Source organism: Electrona antarctica (assembly GCF_951216825.1).
Source record: "Electrona antarctica genome assembly, chromosome: 6".
NCBI lineage: Eukaryota > Metazoa > Chordata > Actinopteri > Myctophiformes > Myctophidae > Electrona > Electrona antarctica.
Genome location: NC_136811.1, coordinates 31,663,426 through 31,687,448, shown reverse-complemented (window position 1 = coordinate 31,687,448; position 24,023 = coordinate 31,663,426). Strand labels below are relative to the sequence as shown.

The 24,023-nt window shown below is 44.8% G+C and overlaps 1 protein-coding gene across 2 annotated transcripts; it reads right to left on the bottom strand.

Moving 5' to 3' along the window:
• Positions 1–4,573: 4,573 nt before the first annotated feature.
• On the bottom strand, positions 4,574–23,723 carry prdm1a (PR domain containing 1a, with ZNF domain). Of its 2 annotated transcripts, none has more exons than XM_079504456.1 (7): positions 23,474–23,723; positions 16,053–16,406; positions 13,455–13,574; positions 11,864–12,116; positions 7,497–8,587; positions 7,145–7,273; positions 4,574–6,903 (listed from the first exon to the last, which is right to left on the bottom strand). In XM_079504456.1, exons 2-7 carry the CDS (start codon positions 16,383–16,385, stop codon positions 6,307–6,309), a joined length of 2,523 nt encoding a protein of 840 aa, XP_079360582.1. In that variant the 5' UTR covers positions 16,386–16,406; positions 23,474–23,723; the 3' UTR covers positions 4,574–6,306. The 2 variants fall into 2 exon arrangements, with proteins under 2 accessions (XP_079360582.1, XP_079360581.1); XM_079504455.1 differs by lacking the exon at positions 23,474–23,723 and adding an exon at positions 18,955–19,175.
• Between the last annotated feature and the right edge of the window lie 300 nt (positions 23,724–24,023).

Below are 24,023 nucleotides of genomic sequence, written 5' to 3'. Positions count from 1 at the left end.
TCCACCCACACCCACACAACCCCCCGAATCATCATCGTCGTAATGCAAAAGGTAGTGGAATTTGCTGTGTAATGGAGTGAAATGTTTCCCTGATAGTAATATAGGCCTAATGGTAACAAACAGGAAAGAGTGATTCCATGCGCAAAAGTGAAAGATGTTGAGTCAAAAGCAGAGGGCAGAGATAGTCTTCTGTTAGATGACAAACTACTGGTAGTAGTAGGTAGATACTGCACAGTGCACACTCAAATGGTTAAGCTATCTGACACGGTTTACATGATGGCAGTTTAAGTATGTGGCTCATGCTTTTGTTTTGATTGATTTACAATGAGTGCAAGTTAACCTTAAGTTCAGTTTCCTATTACATATTAGAATAGTAATGCAATTGCAAAATAAATATATAGCTGCAAGCAGCAATAAGACAGGGCCAAGAAATAAGTAAAAGACGAATTTTCATAAAACTGCAATTTCCATTGGTTCATAAAACCTTCATTTTTAAACTTAAAAATAAAAGTCCAACATTTACATATTGGTGTACAAATCTTTGTGAATTTTGATCAAAGATCCCAGGAGTAGATAGATTGTAACGGTTCATGAGTCACTGTTCAAAGTTTGCATTTTCAATTGAGTACTATAGCACCACCCTTTGGCCAATGGTTGTGGGCTTTGTGTCCTTATCGTTTGGCATATCCCTCTAGTCTACTATATTGCCAAGTTTCGTGAAAACCGACTGCACGGTTAAGCCAGAACTGCAATTTTTGTCCCCATCCTCAGCGTGGGGCTTGATTTAATCTTATTGACTATGTATGCATTAGTCAAGCCAAAGCAATTCATAGTGAGTGAGAGTGACAAAGTTGGCTACATAACTACACAGGGGGACAGCGCATGGCAATAGGTTTAGTTTTGGCAGTACAAGTCCTCATTTCTGGCTCGCTCCAGCATGTATGTGCACAGACTTTGTTCATGAGTAACATAATCCACTAATGGCACATAAAAGCAGATGTAAGCAGGTGGATCTGGGCAAAATTCTCATGACAAAAGAGCAGCCTGATGGTGACCTAACTGGGAGTACGGTATGTCACTGTCAATGTTTGACATTAGGAATGATGATTGGTTTGCATGTAAATGTGCACTATTCACTGATCTAATCAGCTTGAACATACGTTGCCCATAAAGAATAGAATCAGTCCTTTACCAATTACCGGTATAAGATGATGGCAGAGGCGGACTTACCGTTGGGCTAGGGGGGGGCTGCAGCCCGGGGGCCCCCGACTAGGGGGGCCCCCGAAAAATAATAATATATATATATATATATTATTTTTTTATTATTATAAAATGTTAAAGTATTGAAATCCAATTCAAGTGAAATGTGTGTATAGTTATTGTATTTAGTTGTATTATGGTTAAACCATTGAGAGCTTCTGCCTGCCTGCCTGCCTGCCTGCCTGTCTCTCTTTTTAGGGGCCTGGGTACCCCAAAATTAAAACAAAATAGCCGCGCGCCCCAAGGGGGGCCCTCAAATTTGCTTCAGCCCGGGGGCCCTCAGCAAGGTAAATCCGGCTCTGGATGATGGGCTTTCTTTTACACCACCCTGAAGAGAAATAGTATATGTTTGAATCCAGTCAAGATCTGGGGATCATCCCTAGAGTAGACTAGAATATACCAGATCTCTCTTCTGAAGTACACACAAATATTTTATATTTCAGTGGGAACAAACTTTTAGAGAGAGAGGGAGGAAGGGTACAACTGGTAATCACACTCCGCACTACTCTGTTACGGCTGTAGGTGGACATTTTACTGCATACTTTGATTTACTGTTATTCAAGCAGAGTTTGCGCTCTACTGGGTGCACCTAGTATTATGTGTCATTTATTTTATCAATTTTTCAAACATCTGTATTATTATTATTAAAATACACAATATATCATTGTACTGTTTCTGTTTCTTTCTGATATCGGTCGACTCGTGTTTAAACTTTCAGTGTAAACACAAACATTATCTCAGTACTTTTGTGCTTTTGGGTAACTGTATTTTAATTGAGATGGAAGTTGCATCCCCACAATGAGTGCACAGTAAAATCCTCTGAGTTAATTTAACAAAGTACAAATTGACCTAACTAAGGATTATAAAGTGTGTTGTTGCTCACATGAGGAAGCAGTACAGGGGATAAAAGACAGACTACAATTACTGTGGCCCATAGGGCATGGAGAGATGTGGTTCCATTTCCTCTTCCCGTCTTAAAGCCTGGCATGGCACGGAAACAGACGTAAAGATTCATGACTCCCAAAGCAAGTGGTTTATTTACTACGTTCACAGGGGTTAACATGTTGCAAAGTTGGGTCGTGTGATGCGTGGATGGCTTAGATGTTGAATGGTGTCCAAAATGCATCCTTTTCAGCTAAGACGGTATTATCGTTTGCTTTTAACCACTTAAACTCCATGTACTTCACTGACCGGGGTCCCTTGGCCCAGGATATCCTTGGCCCCCCTCTATGTTTCCCTCTATACGAAATCTCTTCACCGCAAATAGCTGATCTGCAAGCACACAAACACGTCAGTTGGTGACATGAGCTTATAGATCAGATATTTTTGCTCAACGTTTGCCTATTATGACATGCCCCAGAATAGGGACACTAGGGTTCATGTGGTTAATGCTTATGATTAACCTTTTTCATATCAAGGTCCATCATTTATTCTGCATTTGAGCCACGGACCACCATTTGATGAGATGTATCCTCTCTGACTCAAAACTATTGTTGGATAAGATTTCAATTTCAATTCTATGCTGTATTGATGTAGCCTGGAAACCAGACGAATCTGCCACAGGGGAAAAAAAGGTCCCCTGGGGAGATTGGTCTGGCACTCCTCAGTTTGGTGGTTTGAGTTACATTTCACTCACCAGAGCAAATAAATCTTCCACACCGAAGTTCCAGACTAATATTTACGCAGTGATATTAGTCTGGCCATGCCAGGCTACTGAGGCTAGTATTGATGCACTACCATAGGAGACATAACAGGCAAACGTTGATCAAAAATAACAGTTCTTCTACATTCTGTAATGGTGTAGACTTGTTGTGTAGTAACTTTAGTAAGTAATGCAGATAGATGTTTAACAATAATTTAACAATTGAGAGCGTAAAGGTCCATTTGGTTTCATGTTACGCTCTCAAGAGTTAAAGATCTATAAGGGTCCATTTGGTTACCAATTCTCCATCATTTAGCTGGGGACCGCCTAGAATCCCTTCAAGGACCAGACCACTGATCTACGAGGTAACACTTTAATCAAATGTAAATACATTTTCCCAAGGACCAGCTCTAAGGCCACCTTGGTCAAGGCCGTTCGTAATGTGCAAACTCTCAGTATACATCAGTATACATCACCAAAACATGTTTTCTGATAAGGTACTGGTCAAATAGTTGAAAATGCTGTTTTAATCAACACAGGTTGAGAAATGTTCACTGGAAACTTATTAGCATGTTTTAGCAATGCTAATGAGTGAATGGTATAAGCTAGATTTCTGATTTAGATATCTGATTTCCTTCTCTATCTGGCGCTCTTGCAGATATCTAGGTGCTCTTGCTCAGCCACACCCATCTTTGAACTCTGCTTTGTGATCTCAAGTCAACTACACACTTTGTAACTGCATCTTGCACGGTTGTGAGTTGTGATGCTATATCATGTTGAAAGAATCAGTCCACAGACATAAACACCACACACACACTTCACAGGGTGAAAATCGATAGCAGCCTCGCTGTTGTGGTTGGTAAAAATGGAAGTGACACATTGCCAAACACAGAGGACAAATAGGGCTCACAGTAAATACCACTGCCAAAGCTTGGTAGATCTTGGCTGTGACATGTTTGCTACTCTCTGCATGCATGCTGTATATTCACGGCACTGCAATATAAAATATGTTTTCAAACTTTGGTGGTTCTCAATAATTACTGAACTCTAACGTTGACCGGGGTTCCCCAGGGCTCTTTCTACTTTTGTTTTTCATGCTAAACAAAATCTCTTTGCTAAATGTGTGTCCCAGGGTATAGTTACACTAGGTTTCATACATTTAATCCATTGAGACCTGGAACGCATCCATGTCACGTTAGCGTTTAACCACATTAACCATTAACCCATTTTGGGGCGGGAACCCCTTTTGGTGTTTTAAACATTGTTATAATTTAGCTATTGAAAAATAGCAGATCTACAAGCTCATAGCGCGCCACCGAGTGGCGCGCTATGAACTTGTAGGTCTGCTATTTTTGAAAAATCGTTAAAATGTGCCTCAAATCTTTCCGAAAATTGTCATTATTTTTTGTGTAGACAACTAAAGGATTAACCTACTAAATGTGTTTTAGCACACTTCCTTTATTTTCTTTGCCCTGCGTGTTGTCCGTGTTTCTGTTTTTTGGCAAAATAAAGTGACCTGCATGGTTAAATGGAACAGTTGGATGCTGAGATGTAGTCATGTTAGTCATAACGTATACTATCAATGGTGATGAAGTGTGAAGTTTGTGAAACTTGGGAGGTGTCAGTACATACTGAAGGAATAGAGGAAATAAACACACACAGCCATAAGGATTCAGATTAGAATGGTGAACATTTATATCATAATTTACATTTTGACATTTTTGCACATAAATAACTATGTAAACCAGAATGTAAACAGAGACAGTTCTTTAGGGTTTTCTCCTCTGGAGTTAAAGCTCTGATCAAAGAGGGACACTTTGGTCATACATCAGTAATTGATAAGAGTGATAAGAGAACAAGGGACAGAGAGGAAGAGAGAATAGAGGAGACACAGAGAGAAAAGGGGGAACAGGTTATCAACATACAACTGCTTCCGGTTCAGTTGCCATAGAAACATTAAGTTGTCTTAATGCCATTGTCAACCAAATTCAGTGGTATTGTACACAGTGCGAGTGGTACAAGCATCGGCTCTTAAGTCATAAGGAAGGGAGGGGGGCCAGTGCATCAGAAGGCCGAGGTGCTTTGGTGTGTGCCAGTCCACAAATAAGATTGGGGCCATTTTACTGATAGAATTAACAAACAAAAAATCTACAAAACAAGACCACAGCTATAGAGCGAACACTTCATCATATACACACACATATTGTCTTTTTCCACATTTGGACATCCTTAAGTCTTTTATGCTTTGTTTTTGGTGTGTAAAAAAAAGAAAGGTGAACTTTGGTTACTAGCCTGGAGTCTCCTCATGAATCCCTTTATGAGTATGCTCACTTTATCTTCTCCGTTTGGTATCAACAGTGTTATGAAAAAGTTTCCTTGATGATGGAGGCGGGGGAGGGGAGGGGCCTCCACGACCCCCCAGTCTTTTATGTGCTACATGTTGAGCAGACGTCCGTGACGTCCCCTGCTCCTTTGGACCACGTGAAGAGCTTTCTCTCCACTTCCATTTGGTTTCTTCTTCTTCTTCTTCTTCAAGTAGCAAAAGCAAAATAAATAGATACAAACCCACCTTCAGCTTTCCCTTTGAATGCAACAAACGCACACACAGACACACACGCACACACTCATGCTGAACGCACACATACAAACATACACACTGAGGTAACTGTTGTTGACAAAATACAAAATAAATGCCCTTTTTTGATTAAATTAAGTAGATTTCAGAAAGGACATGAACACAGGGAAGCTGTCTGGTAGGGTCAAAAGATCAAATAAAGCTTCTTTCGAAATTTGTGTGCCCACCTTTGGCAAAACAAAGTTATAATTCTTCAAACTTTTACCTTTATACCTGTTATTTCATTAATTAATTAGAAAACCCTGAAAAGTGTTTCTATAGGTCAGAGGTTGGGTCTCGCAGGACGGATACAGGCAGAGAGGAACCATCTACACAGAAATGGCCACAGAGAAAAATTCATAAACAGAAAACAGTCAACCGTTACAATGAATTTACCCCATCATTGTAAACAACCCTTCCTCTTATTGCTTTTGAAGAGGACAAAAAAAGGATAATAAATTAAGGAGAATATATAACAATTAATTGATCAAGAAAATTGAAAAATAAAGACCAAATAATAACAATAATGACAATATCATTATATTAATTACATCGTTGATAAATCCAGGCTGGATGATTGTCTGTAAGTGTAGGAAACGCTGAAACCTTTAAGTAGTCTTGGGACAGTGTCTCTTGTAGCCCTGAGTACGCAAGTCCCTGATAAGTCGACAACCTGGCGCTGCCAACCAGGAAGACAATTATTTACACCCGTTGCTCCTGGCAACTTAGTTCTCTTTGAGCCAGTACAGTCTGATAATGTGTCCTTCAGCTGTGTGGGGATCAAAGTTGCTTACGCGTGTTCCTCCGACTCCTGCTTGACAGTGATGTTGGCGGGTAGAGGCTGGATGGGGCTGCTGCGACGCATCTTTATCACCGACGTCTCGTTCGAAGAATCGTACACGCCGTAACCCGCCGGCAGGAGTTCGGTGGCACCGGCCTTGTGGTGAGGATGGAAGGGGGAGGCCTTCAGGTCCATCTCCCTCCACAGCATCCCTAGCACTTGCTTCTCCAACATGGCCTCAACCTCCACGCCGCCCTGCAGCTGCTCCAGGCGCTCGGCGTGCTCACTCATGTCGAAGCGTTCGATCTCCTCGTTGACGCGGTGGAGCTCATCCAGGTTGACCTGGGTGTTGGGGCTACCAGTGCTGTGGGCCGCTAAGCAGTAGCCCTTCAGGTGGAGACGCAAGCTACACACGTGGATGTAGTGGCGTTGGCAGTGGGGGCACTTGTTCGGGCGCTCGCGAGAGTGCAGGCGCTTGTGCAGCTTGAGATGGACAAACTGGGTGAACTTGGCAGGACACAGCTTGCACTGGTAGGGCTTCTCTCCCGAGTGCAGACGCAGATGGGTCTTCAGATTACTGGTGCTGCTGAAGCGCTTGTGACACACCTGAAGCAAAACAGGGGGAAAAGAATGCATTAGCATTGAAGCAGTGAGGGTCAAGGTCATCGACATGCATCATCTATGTCTATGACATCGGCATGTTACATGTGATATTACCAAAAGCTTTTAGGCTATTTAATTGTAATTTATTTCTATAGCCGTATAGCCAACTGCAAACACTTTAAGGTGTTAACAGCTATGCAGTAGCATTACACCTGCTTGAGCTTTACATTAGGATTGGTCATACCTGGCATTCATGGGGCTTTTCTCCTGTGTGCACCAGGTAGTGTTTTTGAAGGTGAGCCAGTTGGGTGAAGCCTTTGCTGCACGTGCTGCATTTGAAGGGCCTTTCACCACTGTGGACCCGTAGATGGACCTGCACACAGGAAGGAGGAGAACACAAGAGTGGCTTAGTTATGTTCAGATTGTTGACTATGAAAAAATGAAGGTCTATTAACCACTTTCACCCTGCCGTTCCCATTTTGAACTTGTCACTAACGATGAAATTTCAAAAATGTTTGATAATGTAGATCTACAAGCTCACACTGCAATGCAACATACTGTGATGACAATGACAAAATATCAACGGTGAGGCTCACCTTGAGGTTTGACAGCTGTCCAAAGGTCTTGCTGCACACGTTGCATTCATACTTGATCTTGCCATTCTGCTTCTTCAGTGGGTAGGGCAGGGTCTTGTAGCCCGCTGAGCTACCGCCGCGCTTCATCTTGCTGAGGTTCATGGCCTCCTCCTCGGCGTGCTGCCCAGTGGCGCTGCCCAGCAGTGCTGAGGTAGGCTTGGTAGGTACCCGCTCGCTGGGGGGAGCGGTGCCCGCTGTTGGGGAGCCACTGGAAGGGGCATGGGGGTGACCGTGAGGGACTCCATGGGGGTGAGCCCCGGGGTAAGGATGGTGAGGCCCCGCCTTGTCTTTCAGGGCAGTGGCAGAGAAGGCACTGTTGGGGGCGGGGAGAAGGAAATCCCTGTGGGCAGAGACAGAGGAAGGGTGGGTGTGGTCCGGCATTAAGAACCGCCTCCCCGTGGCATCGGAGGGCAGCATGGGCATGTGATGTGGCAGGAGGCTGCTGTACAGTGGGTACATCCGTGGGAAGATACCCCCGACAGTGGGCACACCACCCCCTGGCAGTGGGTAGTGGTGAGGTAAGAGGTAGCGTGAGTAAGGGGCTCCAGGAGGATAGAAGGGCGAGGAGAGGGGGGCTGCTGGTGGGGAGTAACCAGGGTAGGACCCCAGACCTCGGGGGTAGAAGGGGGCCGGAGAGGGGGCAGCGCCTGAGGGACTTCCCTGAGGACTGCTCTCAGGGCTACTCCTGGCTGACGGGCTGGGTGTAGCCGATGACTGGTTGCCAGGAGAACGCGTTGCTGGATAACTGAACTGGCCAGCTTTGATGCTGAGGAAGTCTTCTGGGATGTGTGGGTGTGGCCGAAGAGCTGGATAGATGGCGCGTGGGTACAGGGGACGGTCCGGGCTGTCTGGACAGTGCGGGCGGGTAGGAAGCGGGCGGCTTGGCTCCCTCTTGGTGGAGGAAGTGCTGTTGGTGCCTCGGAGGATGGAAAGGACACTATGCTCCCTCTTGGCTGGGGTGGTTGTGAGAGTGGGGGTGATGGGAGAAGGGCTGGTGCTGCCGGTTAGATGCTCCTCACTTGCTTGCTGCTTGGCATCCAGGAGAGACTCCTCTGGAGAGAGAGAGAAAGAGAGAGCAAGAGGGTTAGTGTGTGCCAAAGTATATCAAACTGAGAAATAATGTTATGCTGTGTTTAAAGAGATCAACTCAGTGATTGAATCTTGGTGCTTTTGTATGTCACAGTATTTTCCCATTCTTTTCCTAATAGGAGCCATGACTGCCTGATCACATCGCTGCTAAGGACACCAGTCATCAGAACATGCACTAAGGAGTCTAGTCTTCAGACCATGCACTAAGGAGTCCAGTCCTCAGCACATACAACACACTAGGTCACTGTGTTGTGTGTGTTGGGTTAAGGAACACCATAAGTAATCCAGTGGTCCAATTAAGGTGACAGGTTTGATGAATGGCCGTGGGGGCGGGGGCAAAGACAGGAAGTGAGGCGTGACAGCTGCCTTTGGGCAGTGTGTGTGTGTGTGTGTGGGGTAGTGCGGATAAAGGCAAGATAAAAATCAAAATGGGGGGTAGACAGTACTGATTGAAGGTTTCCTGCTAAAAGATATCCTCTGAAAAGGTTTGGCCTCAACCTGCCCTCCACTCTCTCTCTCTCACACACACACACACACTCATGACAGAGTGCACACACAGAGGCGCCTACAGACAAAGGGCTGTGTCTGATGTGTTGACTTTTTGTAGGATCTCTCTCACACACGCATGCAAGCACGCACGCGCGCGCATGCACACACACACACACACACACACACACACACACACACACACACACACACACCTTTAATCACTCTTTCAGGTGGTGGTTGGAGGGGGGGGTGGGGGTCACCACTACGCACACACTAATTGTGTCAGCGAGTAGCACAGTAAAGTGTTGTCTTCCATCTAAGGATATTACTGTGTGTATATTTACAATGTTTCTGATTCACTGTGTGTGTGTGTGTGTGTGTGTGTGTGCGCGCTCGCAGTGGAGGCATTGTCTGTCCGTCTAAAGCAGAATTCATACTTTGTCGCATGATGATGTCACTCACTCACTTAAGTTTTTTGGGTGAGATTAATCCCGAGTAGTACTAGCCCTCTGGTGACATTTGGCTTGATGTGTGCAGACTACACACACACACACACACACACACACACACACACACAGTGACCCTTGCGTCAGTGGTATAACGGCGATGTGTAAACATAAAGGTTATCAGTTTCCCCCTCCTCTCCTTCACCAGAACCACTCCCACCCTTCCTCTCCTCCTTTCTTCTCTTAATTCATCCCCCTCTCTTCCAGAAAACAAACAGAGCGGCCATCTTGGAGATATCAATCTGTCAACGCGGCCCCTCTGCCAGGAAGTTCAAGTAGTCAACGGAGGGGGCTGCCTCCCTCCTTCCCTCTCTTCCTCGCTCTGTTCTTTAAAGTGGCAAATAAATTTGGGGCGAGTGACCAGGTGGTCATCAGCGCCACACACACACACACACGGTAGCATATGTTTCAGATGAGGAGTGTGAATGTGATGGCATGCCGTGAGTGTGTGTGTTTGAATGAGACAGAATGTTTCGCATGCAAAGCGCTGCCGCTGGCTGAGTAGTATGCCTTTGAACATGCACACACAGTCCAGCGATGGCTGACAGGTGCTCTGATATTCTGACACTTGAGAGTTCAAGAGAGAGAGATAAAGGCAGGCAGAAAGTGGGAGAGCAGCAGCACATATTCACTAATTTCCCTCTAAAGTCTGGCTCGATGTACTGACTGTACATGCATGTAAAATGCACACTTGCATGTCTGGTTTAAGTATGGTCATTGGTTAATCAAAAACTTAAATAGTGACAACTCCCAAGAAATGGAAGACAAAGAGATCAAAACAGGACGTTGGTACAAAATAAAGAAATAACTAAAAACAGCTAAACATTGAAAATAGACAGATCCTACAGGTATAGCTCAGCAGCAGGTCAGTGGCAGGTCAAAGGGAGCCTGTAGGGCTAAATGACAGGGGGATGTAATTAAAGGAGCGGGGGGGAAGACCCCCTGCCTCTTTGCCTCAAGGCATGCGCATTTCCCTGGGCACTGGAGTCACCCAGGCTGGGTCCCCAGGTACCTCCCTCACCTGACTACTGCTATTACACTGCTGTCACACCTGGAAGCTCTCCTCCTTTGTAAAACCATCTATTGCTTTCTCTTTCTTTGACTCCATCCGTCTGTCTCTCTGAATGCTTAGTAACTGAAAATGCACTACATAAGCCATTCATTTTGTAACGGTGTGTGTAAATGTAAGCGAATGACCCATGTGCATTTAGTGTAGGTGGCAAACGAGGTGGAAATTCTAGAACTGATTATCTGACTCTGAACTAGTTTTTTATTTGATGACGTAAATTACATTAAAAATAGATTCACATATATTAGTAAGTAGAGACAGACACACACACACACACACAGCCTCTGGTCCTTTTATTGCGGTTGAGCAACATAGTTGAGTGTGCGCGTGCACGTTGGGTGCACTTTCATGTTGAAAGCGGGTCTTTAAGTGTGTAAGACTGTGGCATTAGCGCCATATCCCCTTCTCTGTGTAATTACACTGTCACTGGCAGGTCTGGCATGCACACACACATGCACGCACACACACACACACGCGCAGAACGATGGCACTGACAGAGATGAAAGGTTGTGTACTCTCTCTCTGTGCATGTGTATGTGTGTTGGATATAATGACAGGCTAATGTTCAGAGAGGAAGGAGACATAGCTACACTCAAAAACACTATTAGGATTTAAGAGCCGCGACAGGAGATACTCAAGACACATACGCTCGTCGCGCACGCAACACACACATTCTAACCATACCTAAATTGCCATTGGCTAATGCAGTTACATAACCATGAATAGTAACAAAAAATATTTCAGAGACAATCTTTTATCACCCAATAAAAATGCCAGATCAAACTATGCTGTATCACTTTATATCACCCTGTAAAAATCTACAATGTGGGCCAGTCTGTGACTCAGCAGACCCAAGGCTCATAAAACACGGACTTGCGTCTGGCTCATGTCCACCTTTCCCGTTAAGCCAGTTTACTCTCCATTTCTTCCACATTTCTGTCACCTGTGACTAGATTCTACCCAAAAGCAGCAGAAATGCAATCGAGGCAGAAACTTGAAGACGTGTCTGTGTTCGTAATACTCAGATAACAGTTAAAGACTGTGCTGCTGCTGTGTTATGTGCTGCAGACTGAGCCGCAGACTGTACAATCTTGTTTATATTAGGAAAACGGCCGAGTCGTTTGGAGGGAACAAAGACAACATGACAAAATAAAAACACACAAGTGCAAACTTACTGAGTTTCTGCATCATGAGCTCTCCGGAGGGGGGGTAGTGCAGACGTCGGGCAAATTGGGGACAGTACCAGACCAGCAGCTCTGCCCCAGCTGGTATGGGTCGCACCGTGTAAAAGTAGATCTCCGTGCCGTTCTGGCAGGCCGCTAGGTTCTGCTCGGCTGCCGAGTGCGCTGGGTTGACGTACCGCATCCAGTTGGACCGGCCCTCGTCCAGACCGTCCACAAAATGGTGGAACTCGTCCTCTGCATAGATCTGAGGAGAGAGGAAATTAAAAGTATAGAAAGAGGGGAAGCAGAAAATGAAGAAAAGAAGAGGGTTGGAGAGAAGGAGATGAAACGGTTAGCCTCTGGTGAGAATATGTTTCTGGGTGCCAATATTTAAGATTTAAATTCTGTCCCATTAAACTTTTTAGAATACGCATTAACTAGTCGTTTTAGCTGGCCAACTACAAGCATGGAAACTAAGGCTTAATTCTGGTGACACAAGCAAAGAATGTAACCAATAACTTCAGCTCCACAACTTTCCTCATCTACAGTACATTCTTTTCCGCCTACATCCTATCCTGCAGCCCGTCACTCCATCCTCCACATTTCTCCCTGTACTGTTCTATATTTTCTTGTCCTCACCAAAGCTGTCTTGTTGGCTCCATCCTAAAGCTCTTGAGGACAGACGGATGAGCGGTTTTATACGCATCTGAAAAGGTCAGAGACCACGCCTACGCCAGGTCCCCACCACCACCAGCACTCATCTTGAATCTTGCCTCCCCCTCTCTTGCCCTTTCACTTGCTGCCTCTGTCTCAAATTCTCACGATCTATTCAGAGTGATGCTTCACTACACTGCAAAATCTGGAGCGCTAATTGAACTGTCAAAGTTGACTCCAGACTTTGCAGTGTCAAAAGTGTGCGTGGCTTACCTACACTTTCTTTGCAGCACTCCTCAGACAGGATTATTAACTTAATGCCTCACTGTGTGTGCGTGTGTGGATTACAGGAAGCACAGTATGACGTGTTGTTTGTTCCTGTGTATAACTGTATATTGTATCAATGTGACATCACATCCCATCTATTTATCTCGTTTTCTTTTGTCTCGTTCCACTAGTTCTGACTAGGCTTTCTGCACCACTCTTACCGATACATAAAAACCACAGCACCACACAGTCATGGAACGCAGGATATAGGAAAGATCAAAAACATACTTGACTGCCAGTAATTTGCACAATGAGAACACACACACACACACACCTGGCCATGTATGTGTATAGGTCGCTTGAATGAAGTAAACAAAGATATGCTCGGCTGATGTGATTCCGACCGCACAGACACAGCCTCGTTGCATGTGAAAGTGTGAGAGAAAGCCCCTCGCCCCGGCATCATTGACTTCCATCGAAGGCAGACACTATAAAACAGCACTTCACCACCACTCCCCCCAGACACACACACACACTTCCTCAGAAACCGGAGAGAGACCCCTTCCTGTGACGCAACAAACTTCTAAACTCAGTCAGTGGAGCAGGAAATGTCTCTCAGAGGTTTATTTCATGGGGTGTGTATGGGGGGGGGGGGGGGGAAGAGAGATGTATGCTAGCTTACCCGCCAGAAGTACTTGCGGTTGGCATCCTTGGGAACGCTGTCTGCTGTGTAGATCTCGCCCACTAGGGGGCCAAAGCGTGTCCCTTTGGGGATGTATTCTGTGCTGCACACCCCAGTCACCTAGAATACACAATGAGAGAGGGAGAGCAGTGGTTAGAAAAGGTCATAATGTGTTAAAACGGTGACAATTTAATTGTATGTCACAGCAATGAACTCATTAATTTCTCTTGTTTAATAAACCATTAATCAATACTTGTCTGAATGGAAAGCCACAGGAGGTGGTGTGTGTGTGTGTGTGTGTGTGTGTGTGTGTGTGATGCAGTAACATCCTGCCTTTACATGCTCCGGTCATCAACAGGATCCAAACAATACTGTGCATGACGTGTAGCACGTATGCAACGGCTTGCAATGTGTGTGTATGTATGTGTGTATATATATATATATGTATGTGTCCGCCCAGTAACCTGTACAGAAACAGGACAATCTCTCTTCCAATCCAGACAATCCTAAAGCCTCATTTATACTGTACTCTGCTGCCAAATTTCAAGCTTCCTGATACAATTCCACCACACACACACACACACACACACACACACACACACACACACACACACACACACACACACACACACACACACACACACACACACACACACACACACACACACACACACACACACACACACACACACACACACACACACACACACACACACACACACACACACACACACACACACACACACACACACACACACACCTCTAGTTGCATTGCAGCTTAACCACAGCAGCCATCCCACACACACACACAGACTCACTCTCTCTCTCTTCATCTCACCTACATGTCCAACCACACCCCACCACATCAAACCCAACCTCTGCTACCTCAGACCACCGCTCACCCTCAGAGGGAATATCCACTTCTCACATTAAAAGAAAGAAAAAACCTTTTGTTGCATCGTTCTTCTTCTTCCGACACAATTTAGATTAAAGGGGTAATGGGGGAGGAAGAGGAGGAGGATGAGAGAGGAGAATGAAAGGAGGAAAAGAAAGCGAGGGATTACAATGACTAGACGTCAGGCTCAAACCCTCGATTGTAGTCGAAACTCGGGAGAGCTGGATGTACTGTGAAATGCGTGCATGTACACACACATTTCTAGATTTCCCTTCATTCATAAGTCACGCAGCCCCCCCCCCTCCCCCCCTCCCCACACACACGACTTAGGAAATCCCCTTCCCCATTTTCAGCCGATGTCTGAATGATGAGGGCTGTTTAGAGAGAGGTTTTGACTCATTAACAGGCTCTTTAAACAGTGAGCTCTCTAATTGAGCCCAGTCAATGAGTGGGCTTTGATCAGGGCCAAGAGATAAAGAACATCCTTTCCTTTCTTCACCTTTCCACTATACGTCCTACCACTTACTATTTCTTAGTTCTTTCTCTGTTGCAGCTCCCTCGCTTCGCTCAAAAGAGATAAATATAGCCTGATACCATATCAGCTCATAAACACACACACACATACACACACACACACACACGTTTCCTGTTGATAAGGAACACAAGCAGCCAATGATGAGAAAATCTATTAAATCAGGCCAAGGTTTTAATCGGTTTACTTTACAAAAAACATTATGGGAGTTAAAATGTACAAATTCATGACCTTTCAACCTATACGAGTCCAGCACACAGCTTTCTTCCACAGCACTGTTCTATATCTCACTGTTAACACAATTCAACTCAACCCTATTTAACCCCAGTTCACTATTGATACCTTTAACATTTCCCCTGCTACGGTACCAATACGTTGATGTCATGAAGTTCTGAACTAAAGTTAACAAGGTGACTGTGGGTTCAGAGTTTGGATGTGCGATAACATTCTTGTACTAAGTTGACGGGGGCTTGTTGACTGGGAGTGCTCTACTACACCCTCTAGCAAGGGGGAGGATATTTCCTTATTACATTTAATGTAATGATGGCAAAGGGGATTTTTTATTTTGCGTTTAGTTTACATAGACACACACACACACACTCGCACACGTAGGATCAAGGAGGTTGTCAACAGTCTGGATGATAAATGAGACTTCATGGATGGGTGAGAGCCCACCTCTGAATGGAGGAAGACGTATCAACACGCATCACACCTCAATTAGTGAATAGTTAGTGTGTGCACTGTATGTTTTTGTGAATTCCCCTGGAGACACACAGTGAGTCGGCACTCTGATTTGTGTGTCTGTGTGTGTGTGTCTGCGCGTGTCTGTGTAGCTTTTACAACTAGACACTCTCCTCACCACAATCCCCCCTGGCTACCTCTTCTCCAGCTTCACTATTATGACCCAAACTTGAGTCATGTGTGTGTGTTGTTAGAGGGCATATTGTCTGACGTTGGCAGCATTTACTGATGGGTTTGTACTGTAGTGTGAGTGTAGGTGTGTGTGATTAAGTGTGAGTGGAGGCGATCTATGCGAGTATGTCTGCATTTGTGCACAGCTGTCAGGGTGCCTGTTTAGATTAAAATGTCTGCTTTTGTGTGTGTGTGTGTGTGTGTGTGTGTGTGTGTGTGTGTGTGTGTGTGTGTGTGTGTGTGTGTGTGTGTGTCTCACCTCTTTAGAATCAGCTGGGTGTTTGAACGCCAGATTGCGAGGTAGGGACGCCTCAGCTCGCGTCAGCCCCTCGCCGTCTTGCCCCGCCTCCTTGGGCGTATCCTTGACGATGTAGGTGCACTTCTCCTCAAACTCTGCCTCCGTCCACCTTGTCATATCCGCCTCCTCCATGTCCACATCACTGGCGGTGGTTGTTCTGGCTCCGGCCCGGGAGCTGGCCTCCTCCGCACACATGTCGGAGTCAGCCATTTTGGCTCCCTGGTGTGCGTCGATTTCCATGTCCATCTTGTGGTTGTCGTGCTGTACGGTGTGGGCCCCCTCACTAGTCAACATGGCCGAGCTATGAGAGGTCGCCTACAGGAGAGAGCAAGAGGATTAGGAAAAGCAAATTGATAAATGAAAGAACAAAAAGAAAAAGTGAAAAACGATGGGATGGGGACAAAATGTGACAAAAGGAGATAAGATAATAGAGACAGGAGAAGAGAAAGGGGAATGATTGTTTCTCCTCTGTGACTCAATGGAGTGGTGAGTGGATGTGAGCGTGTAGATGACTAAGTCCACTGTCTCCACTGCCAGTGTGGGAACTAGACCGCTTATCAAGGCCTCACTCGCTCTCTCTCTCTGCCCCCTCCCGGAGCATCAAGCACATACACACGCACACACAAAGTCACCAACTCCACTGGGACCACTTACAGACAAAACCCAGAAATCACAGGAAATCATTTGCCTCATCATCCCATTTAGAGTGAAGGGCTTTAAATTAGGGAAATGAGATTGGACAATCCAAATGGGAAATGTTTATTTCTGGGAGAAAACTTTCGTCTCTACTGTCCAACCCCCCTGCGCTTCTGTCGTCTTCTCTCTCTTCCACACTCATTTTGCAAAGACGTACATGCTTTCCCTGTCTGGTTTTTGTATTCAAACATCTCACTTAACGTTTGTCTCAGATCACTTCTCTTGCATCTAATGTTTTTGTAAAGATAGATCTGTTCTCTCATCCAATCCATTCCTTTATCTTTCCTTCTCCTATTGTGTCTAATTTTCTGTCATCTCGCTCTGTGCTTATTTCTCTCTCTCTGTCTCCCTCTCTCTGTCCCTGGGGTGGAAAACAGAAGGGAAGACAGAGGAAGGAAGTGCCGTCTGTGTCTGAGGATCTAAAATTGGAAGCAGAGTGGCAGTGCAGCGGAACCGGCAAATCATCCCAACTGTGTGTGTGTGTGTGTGTGTGTGTGTGTGTGTATGTGTGTGTGTGTGTGTGTCTGTGTGTGGGACGAGTGGGGAAGGGAGCGCCAAAACTTTTCCATTTGGGGGGCCACAGCAGCACAAACAAAACTTCAAACGCGATCCCACCCAAGACCATCCCACACACACACACACACACACACACACATACACACAGAAATATACACACACACACACAGGGACAAAACATCTTGCGCTGTGTCCCACGCAGACAGCGGAAACCAGTGGCCATAGATCTTAGGTGACCACGTTCTGTTATAGAACATAAAAGCGGCGATCACAGAAGGCCACAGAAAACGAAAAGGTCATTTATGCTTATTTGTGCTGCAACGTCTTGTGCACTTGTACAGCTGCTATTTTCTGTCTGCGAAACCCGCGTGCTACTACCGGTAAGTATCACTCTGGCTTAATCCAAGTCCAATTCAAATCAAGAGTCCCATGGCAAAGCAGAGTATAAAAATGGATCATAAAATGATACCAACAATTTATGATTTATTTGAAATTGCTTCTGTTTTGTTTTGTTTTGTTGTGCTGTTCACATGATTGCATAAATATATTGTTTCAATACGATTTTTTTAATGATGCTGTTTAGATCCCCTTTCACGGGCCACCTTCCACCTCGAGGTCGGCATGTAGGATCAGGAAATTATATCCAATTCATCACAAATGAGAAATTAACAAGCTCAATTCTGAATCAACTCTCTCAGCGTTTATGAATAATGAAACTATGAGGAATGCTAAATTACTTTTCTCTGTAAGATTGCAAAACATTTTACCCAGATCAGCAACACGTTTTTTTTTGTACTGAAATTTTAAACTATCATTTCCTTATTTAATAATACCCGTTCTGATCCGATAGTTGTTCCATTTTGTGTTAAGACAAGCAGAACGACATTTTCAATTAAAATGTAACACATTAAGCATTTAACACATAATGTGTTAAATACTCAATGTGCTAAATGTGCTATGGAGATTCTCTTTTTCTACAGTTCTCAGTGCTGTAAACTCTTTGCATAACAGCTGCGAGATGTAAAACTAATAGTGAAACTAAGAACCAAGCCAAAGAAGCATAGTTTATACTTCATTTCAATTAAAGTTCAATTTAATAAAGACAGAACATTACTTCAACTGAATGTAAACATTAAAATAGAATAATGATGATGATTGTGTACCAGTAATTTGAAATTCCAGTCATTGTCAAACTGAAAATTAAAACCATTATTAACACATTCAATAAACTTTAACAATTTAAATGTAACATACGGGCATCATAATCAGTATTTTCTTTTAATTTCTTTTCACTCAAACGGAGGGGAAAATCTAATCTATTAATCTTTCATTAGATGCTATTCCAAAAGACAGTAGCAGTACAAAAAAAAGTATTAATTTAAAGCCAGAAATACATTCTCATGCAATATAACTTAATCATAAAAATCTGAAAGAAAAAAATTCAATCCAACCATTCCTGACAAAAAGGTATATACTATATAGGCTATATACCGTACACATAACACATTCATTCCTTTTTTGATGACAAAAACACCACACAGAACAGCCATCAAATTTCATCAACCGTTTCCTCTCATTTCCAAACCATTTTTTTCCTAGTCTATTCTCAGTAAAACTCCCACACAGCAACAGCATCGCACAGCGCACTCACCGAGTAACTTTGGTCCCAGCCACACATAGGGCCGACTGAAGAGTTCCCTGGCCCTTGTCTGTGTATGTCTGCGACAGCGTGTGATCGACCGTGTGTGAGAGTGAAGGCTACGTGCGTGCGGGACAGGTGCAGTTGTCCCACTCCCTCCTCAGCTCCAAGCGCTATACTCCAGTCTGCGTGTGAGTCAGGGAGCTGCGTGGGTCCGTGTGCTGTGCTCTACTTAGTGCCTTGTGTTAGACTGAGTCCCCCCAGCCTCGGTGCCGGACCTCCTCACCATCTTGGAGGCCACTCCCCTTTCCCCGCCCACCCCAGTGGTCCCTCCTCCCACTATGGGGATATCTGTTGCTGTGTCACACACACACACACACTCGCTATTTTTTCCCCCTCCGGTAAGGAAATGGCAAGCGCTTTCACCTGAGGTATGAGCTCTCTCTCCAGGCAGGGTGCACGCCATGCGCGCGTGCGCGCACACACAATGTCTCAAATGAATGAAGGCAAGCCCAATGTCAGAAATCAAAATAGGCCTATATATTTTTAATAATCCATTTAAAAGTGGTGAGGTGCATGCATATATATAATATATATATATATATATATATATATATATATATATATATATATATATATCACACACACACACACACACACACACACGCGCGCGCACTCTGAACAGCACCTGTAGGGGGCGACCGTACCGTTCCCTCATATAGCTCTCTCTTGGTCTATTCTATCTCTTGGATAGAGGGACCAGTCATTTTCACTGACTGCACTCTTTATCTTCCATCTGTATCCTCTATTCCACCCCTGTTTGTTTCTTCTGTCCCCCCCCCCCCCCCCCCCCCCCCCCCCGCTCCCCAATGTCTGTGGTCTATCCAAACCTCGGTATCTGATCCTATCCAAAGCCCACTCAGAATTACATGGAAATCCCCAACTAATTTTCACCCCCCTCCACTGCACACCCTGTCTTTTTCGGACTCCATTCTAATCCCCCTTCTTTTCTGCATTCATTTTATAGGTCTATTCTGAACATAATGGATTAGTGCCAGTGGACAGAGGAATCATAATTATACTGAATGTCTTTCCAGTTCCCCCCCCCCCCTTTCAATTCACACTCCTCTATTTTCCTCCTGTGTTCTTTTTGTTCCTCTCTCTTTATTCAACTACTTTTTATTTTTTTTATCCTGGGCGGCGGGAGCGTGTGTGGGGCTAATGGAGAGAACGATAATCAGGAAAAGAAAACAAGCGAAGGGGAGACTCGAGGAAGAAAAGAAAGACAAGAGGAGTGGGGTCTTCAATCTCTCCCTCCTTCACAGATCCCCCGCCTCCGTCTCTCTCTCCCTCTGTCTGCCTTTTTCTCTCCGTCTCTGGTGACAGGGGGTCTGACCACATCACTCGCTGCCTACTCCTTCCTGCCAGCGGACGACCCCGACACACACACACACACAAACGCGAAGGCAAGATGCAGTTGCGAGCGTGCACTCACACACACATGCAGCAGATGTGTCCCCCAGCTGTCGGACATGTTGATGCCTCGCAAGCGACCAGTTCCTCCCTCTGACAAACAAGCAGAGAAAAGAACGACATGTCCCCTGTTTTGACAGTCACATGTGGTCCTTCACTATACCCACTGGCTGGCTGGCAGCAATCTGGGGCCTTGAGATGCACGCAAACACACACACACACACACACAAAGGCATGCAAAGGCACACCATCCACCATCCCCTCAGACCACGTCACTCAACTAAAAAAGAAAGAGTCTCTCTCTCTCTCAGGGGGGTGGCTCTCCTCCCTAGCTCTGAAGTCAAATTCAAATACCTCTCTTTTGTTTATGCGACAGCCTGGAGGATTTACTGTGGGCTGCTTGCATGCATGCCTGGAGGAGAGGAGGAGAGGGAAGGAGAGAGACAAAAAAGGGTAAGGAGACCTCCTGCGTCCCCTGTTAGTTTTACAGGGGGCCTCTATCAAAAGAGAGAGAGCGTACAACCACACCCACACACACACACACACACACGAAAAAAGAAAATTTGTGCAGATCTACAGAGAGAATTGTGTGAGAGGACAGAGAGAGAACAAATGGGATTTGCCTGGGTGGTGGAGGTGGGCGTTGGGGGGTGTTGCAGGTGGGATTAACACTGATGTCAAATTCCTTTTATTTTTTCCCTTTTTTGGGTGGTGGTGGTGGTGGGTGTGTTATAGCTGCCAGGTGGTGGAGATGCTGTTACTATAATCAAACTCCAGCAACTTTATTGATTTTTGAATGATGAAAAATATGCGAGCTTTACCAATTTAAAGGTTTTTTTTTTTATTAAGTTTTAGTTAATAATTGTAGGCAATTGTTCTTTCAGAAACATGGAAGAAATTGTTTCCAGAAAAAAATAAATTTCTATATTCCTCATCTGATCCAGGTACACAGCTAGTGATGAAATTAAATTAAAATGGTCTTCTGTCAGGGCAGACACTATCCCCTAAGACTATAATAATAAGAGCACTATGTAAGAATCTGTTCATTTGAATTGTTCATTTGAGTTACACCCTTACCACATACACAGTTCCAAATATGTTGCTGCCATTTCCTCTGTGTGCATGTGTTCTAAATGGGTGTGTGGACTTCCAGTGATGCACGTATATGAGCGCAAGAGAATGAAGACGAGAAACGAGAGAGAGGTTGGAGAACCTCGGACAGAGAACTAATCCCTGAATGGAGGGGCCATTAGGGAGAATTAGGGGAGGTTAGACATGATCCTCTCTCTTTGGGCTCAGTGTGTGTGTGCGTGTGTGTGTGTGTGTGTGTGTGTAGGGACGTGTGGGGACGTGTGGCATGCGTCAAGTCGAGCCCCTCAAGAGGGAGGGGGGGTGGCAGTAGCTAGTTCCCCTAATCTTGCCAATCCACCCCTGCTGTGTGCGCACACAATGCACACGTGTGTGCGACACACACAATGCACACGCACACACACACCTCAAACCATCCTAAACAGATGGCTGCGGAAGGCCAAGGGTACAGTGTGTGTGTGTGTGTGTGTGTGTGTGTGTGTGTGTGTGTGTGTGTGTGTCACACTGACAGTCAATAGCCAAACCAGACAGCCCCCCATTTAACCCCTGTAGAAACAGTTAATGGTAGTCTCCTCAGTACACACTACACAGTTTAATATACCAATTGTTCCATGCTGTCCATGTATGGTTAGAGGAGCCTGAAATATACATAGGTTTGACCGTGCTCTTTCCATGTAAGCCTACATCTCGTACATGACTAGTCTGAATAGACTGCATAGACAATTATAGCCTACAACAAGAGTGCAATTAAATAAATACATAAATGAAGACTCAGAAGGCATTAGGCTAGCTAGCTACCTATAATATTTAATTGTGGAAATCGTTAGGAGAGACCCAGTGTCAACAATGTTTTTTTCCACTCTGCACTTTCAGGTATCCTTACAAATGTTTAGACTTAAAAAGGCTCATGTATATTCCAGTAAACAACGGAAACGAGGGCTTAGTCATAGCCCACCACTCTTCTAGGAATCTCATACCTAGTCTTTTTATGCAACGTAGCCTAGAGTGAAGAGTCATTCAAGCATTTACACAAAATGATGCACAGCACTTTGTGATAACAAAGTAAACAAACCAACCACTCTGTGCCAGGTCAGCTGCCTCACTCAAGAAGCATCTTTTAACAACAACACACACACATATTAAAAAATGGCAGGCCTTCTGTCTGAACATCAGAACAATGTGGCTGTTCAAATGAAATCCAAATAATAATATAATTAAAAAACGATGTAGAACAATGTGACATCACAGTGTGGTTGTAATAAAACAATAAAAACCAACAACAATAGCCTAATAAGTTTTTTTTTAAGAAACATCATTCTAGCCTGGCACGCGCCTGTGCCAGGCTGCCAGCGCACGGGGCTCTTGTAGGATTAAGAGACGATGTCAAAAACTGCCTGGAGGTTTGTTCATGCCATTGCCAAATTTGCCATGGAAGAGATAATAGTAGCAGCCAGGCCCCAGGAAAGACTATAAAAGATTATATCAGGCATGACTGTGTTAAGTTCGACAAATACGTCGATACGCTCAGTAACTAAAACAGTGGCGTTTAACTCAGCACAACAGAGTTCTTGTTCTATCATCATCACTATCACCTTCAATTCGATGCGGAATAACGAGGTAAAAGTGCAATTTATTCAATCCTTATCTCACCTAGTGAACGAATAACCAACAGCTCTGTCGGTAGCAAACGACTCGATAGTTGCAACAAGGAAAGGAAGCTTTAAATAAGAGTTAATTTCCCAAAACATAGATCCAAGCAGCCAAAACCCAAAAGGGAAATGTACCCTACCAACGGGACGGTCAAAGTCAAACGAACAGCTGACACTGACAGCTATGATCACTGTGATCAAAATCGCTAGAAAATATATGCACCAAAGACAACAACAAAAAAGTAAATAAACGATTTGCCTGTGGGACAGCACCGGGGACGGGGTCCCTCATGCCATCCAAATAGCGTTGCTCGTCTCACCTGTCGTCTCTTCCATGCAGCTCCTCCCCGACACAGGGAATGAAGTTTGCCAACAGTCTGCGTCCCAGCGGTCCTTAACTTCCAAACTCAGGTGCACACGACCGACCGCCCGACCAGGTAATAATAGTTATCTCAGTGGTCCCAAGTGTGTATAGGCTGTGTAGCCTACTGTATGTGTGTTAGCCTACTGTATGTGTGTGTGTAGCCTACTGTAACTGTAATGTGTGGAGGTGAGCGTGTTAGTGTTGCTGTTGCCTCTCTGGTTTCCATTCACACAAAGTAGCCTTATTACTTAACCCTCCTCCTCCTCCTCCCTCACCTCTGCGCCCAGTGGGCTCCACCCAAACCAAGTAATTAGGATTTACTACGTGCAATTAACGACACCCCCAGTCTGCTGATAAATGTGATGAACGGATTGTTTGTCATAGATTTAATCTGAGTGGAAGTTTACCGCGTTCCTTGTTGACGAAAGTAACATGCAGGGAAAACGTTGGCTAGAAACAGGATTGCTAGACGAGATTAGCCAGACTATTAGCCTACTTTTCTATAG

Bases quoted from the DNA above. Each gene is read 5' to 3' on its own strand.
- prdm1a (XM_079504455.1), bottom strand. From the start codon at position 18,981: ATGTGTGGCTGGGACCAAAGTTACTCG. The intron at 12,117-13,454 runs GTAAGCTAGCAT...CTCTCTCCTCAG, and splicing joins ACCGCAAGTACTTCTGGCGG to ATCTATGCAGAGGACGAGTT. The intron at 8,588-11,863 runs GTAAGTTTGCAC...CTCTCTCTCCAG, and splicing joins GCTCATGATGCAGAAACTCA to AGGAGTCTCTCCTGGATGCC.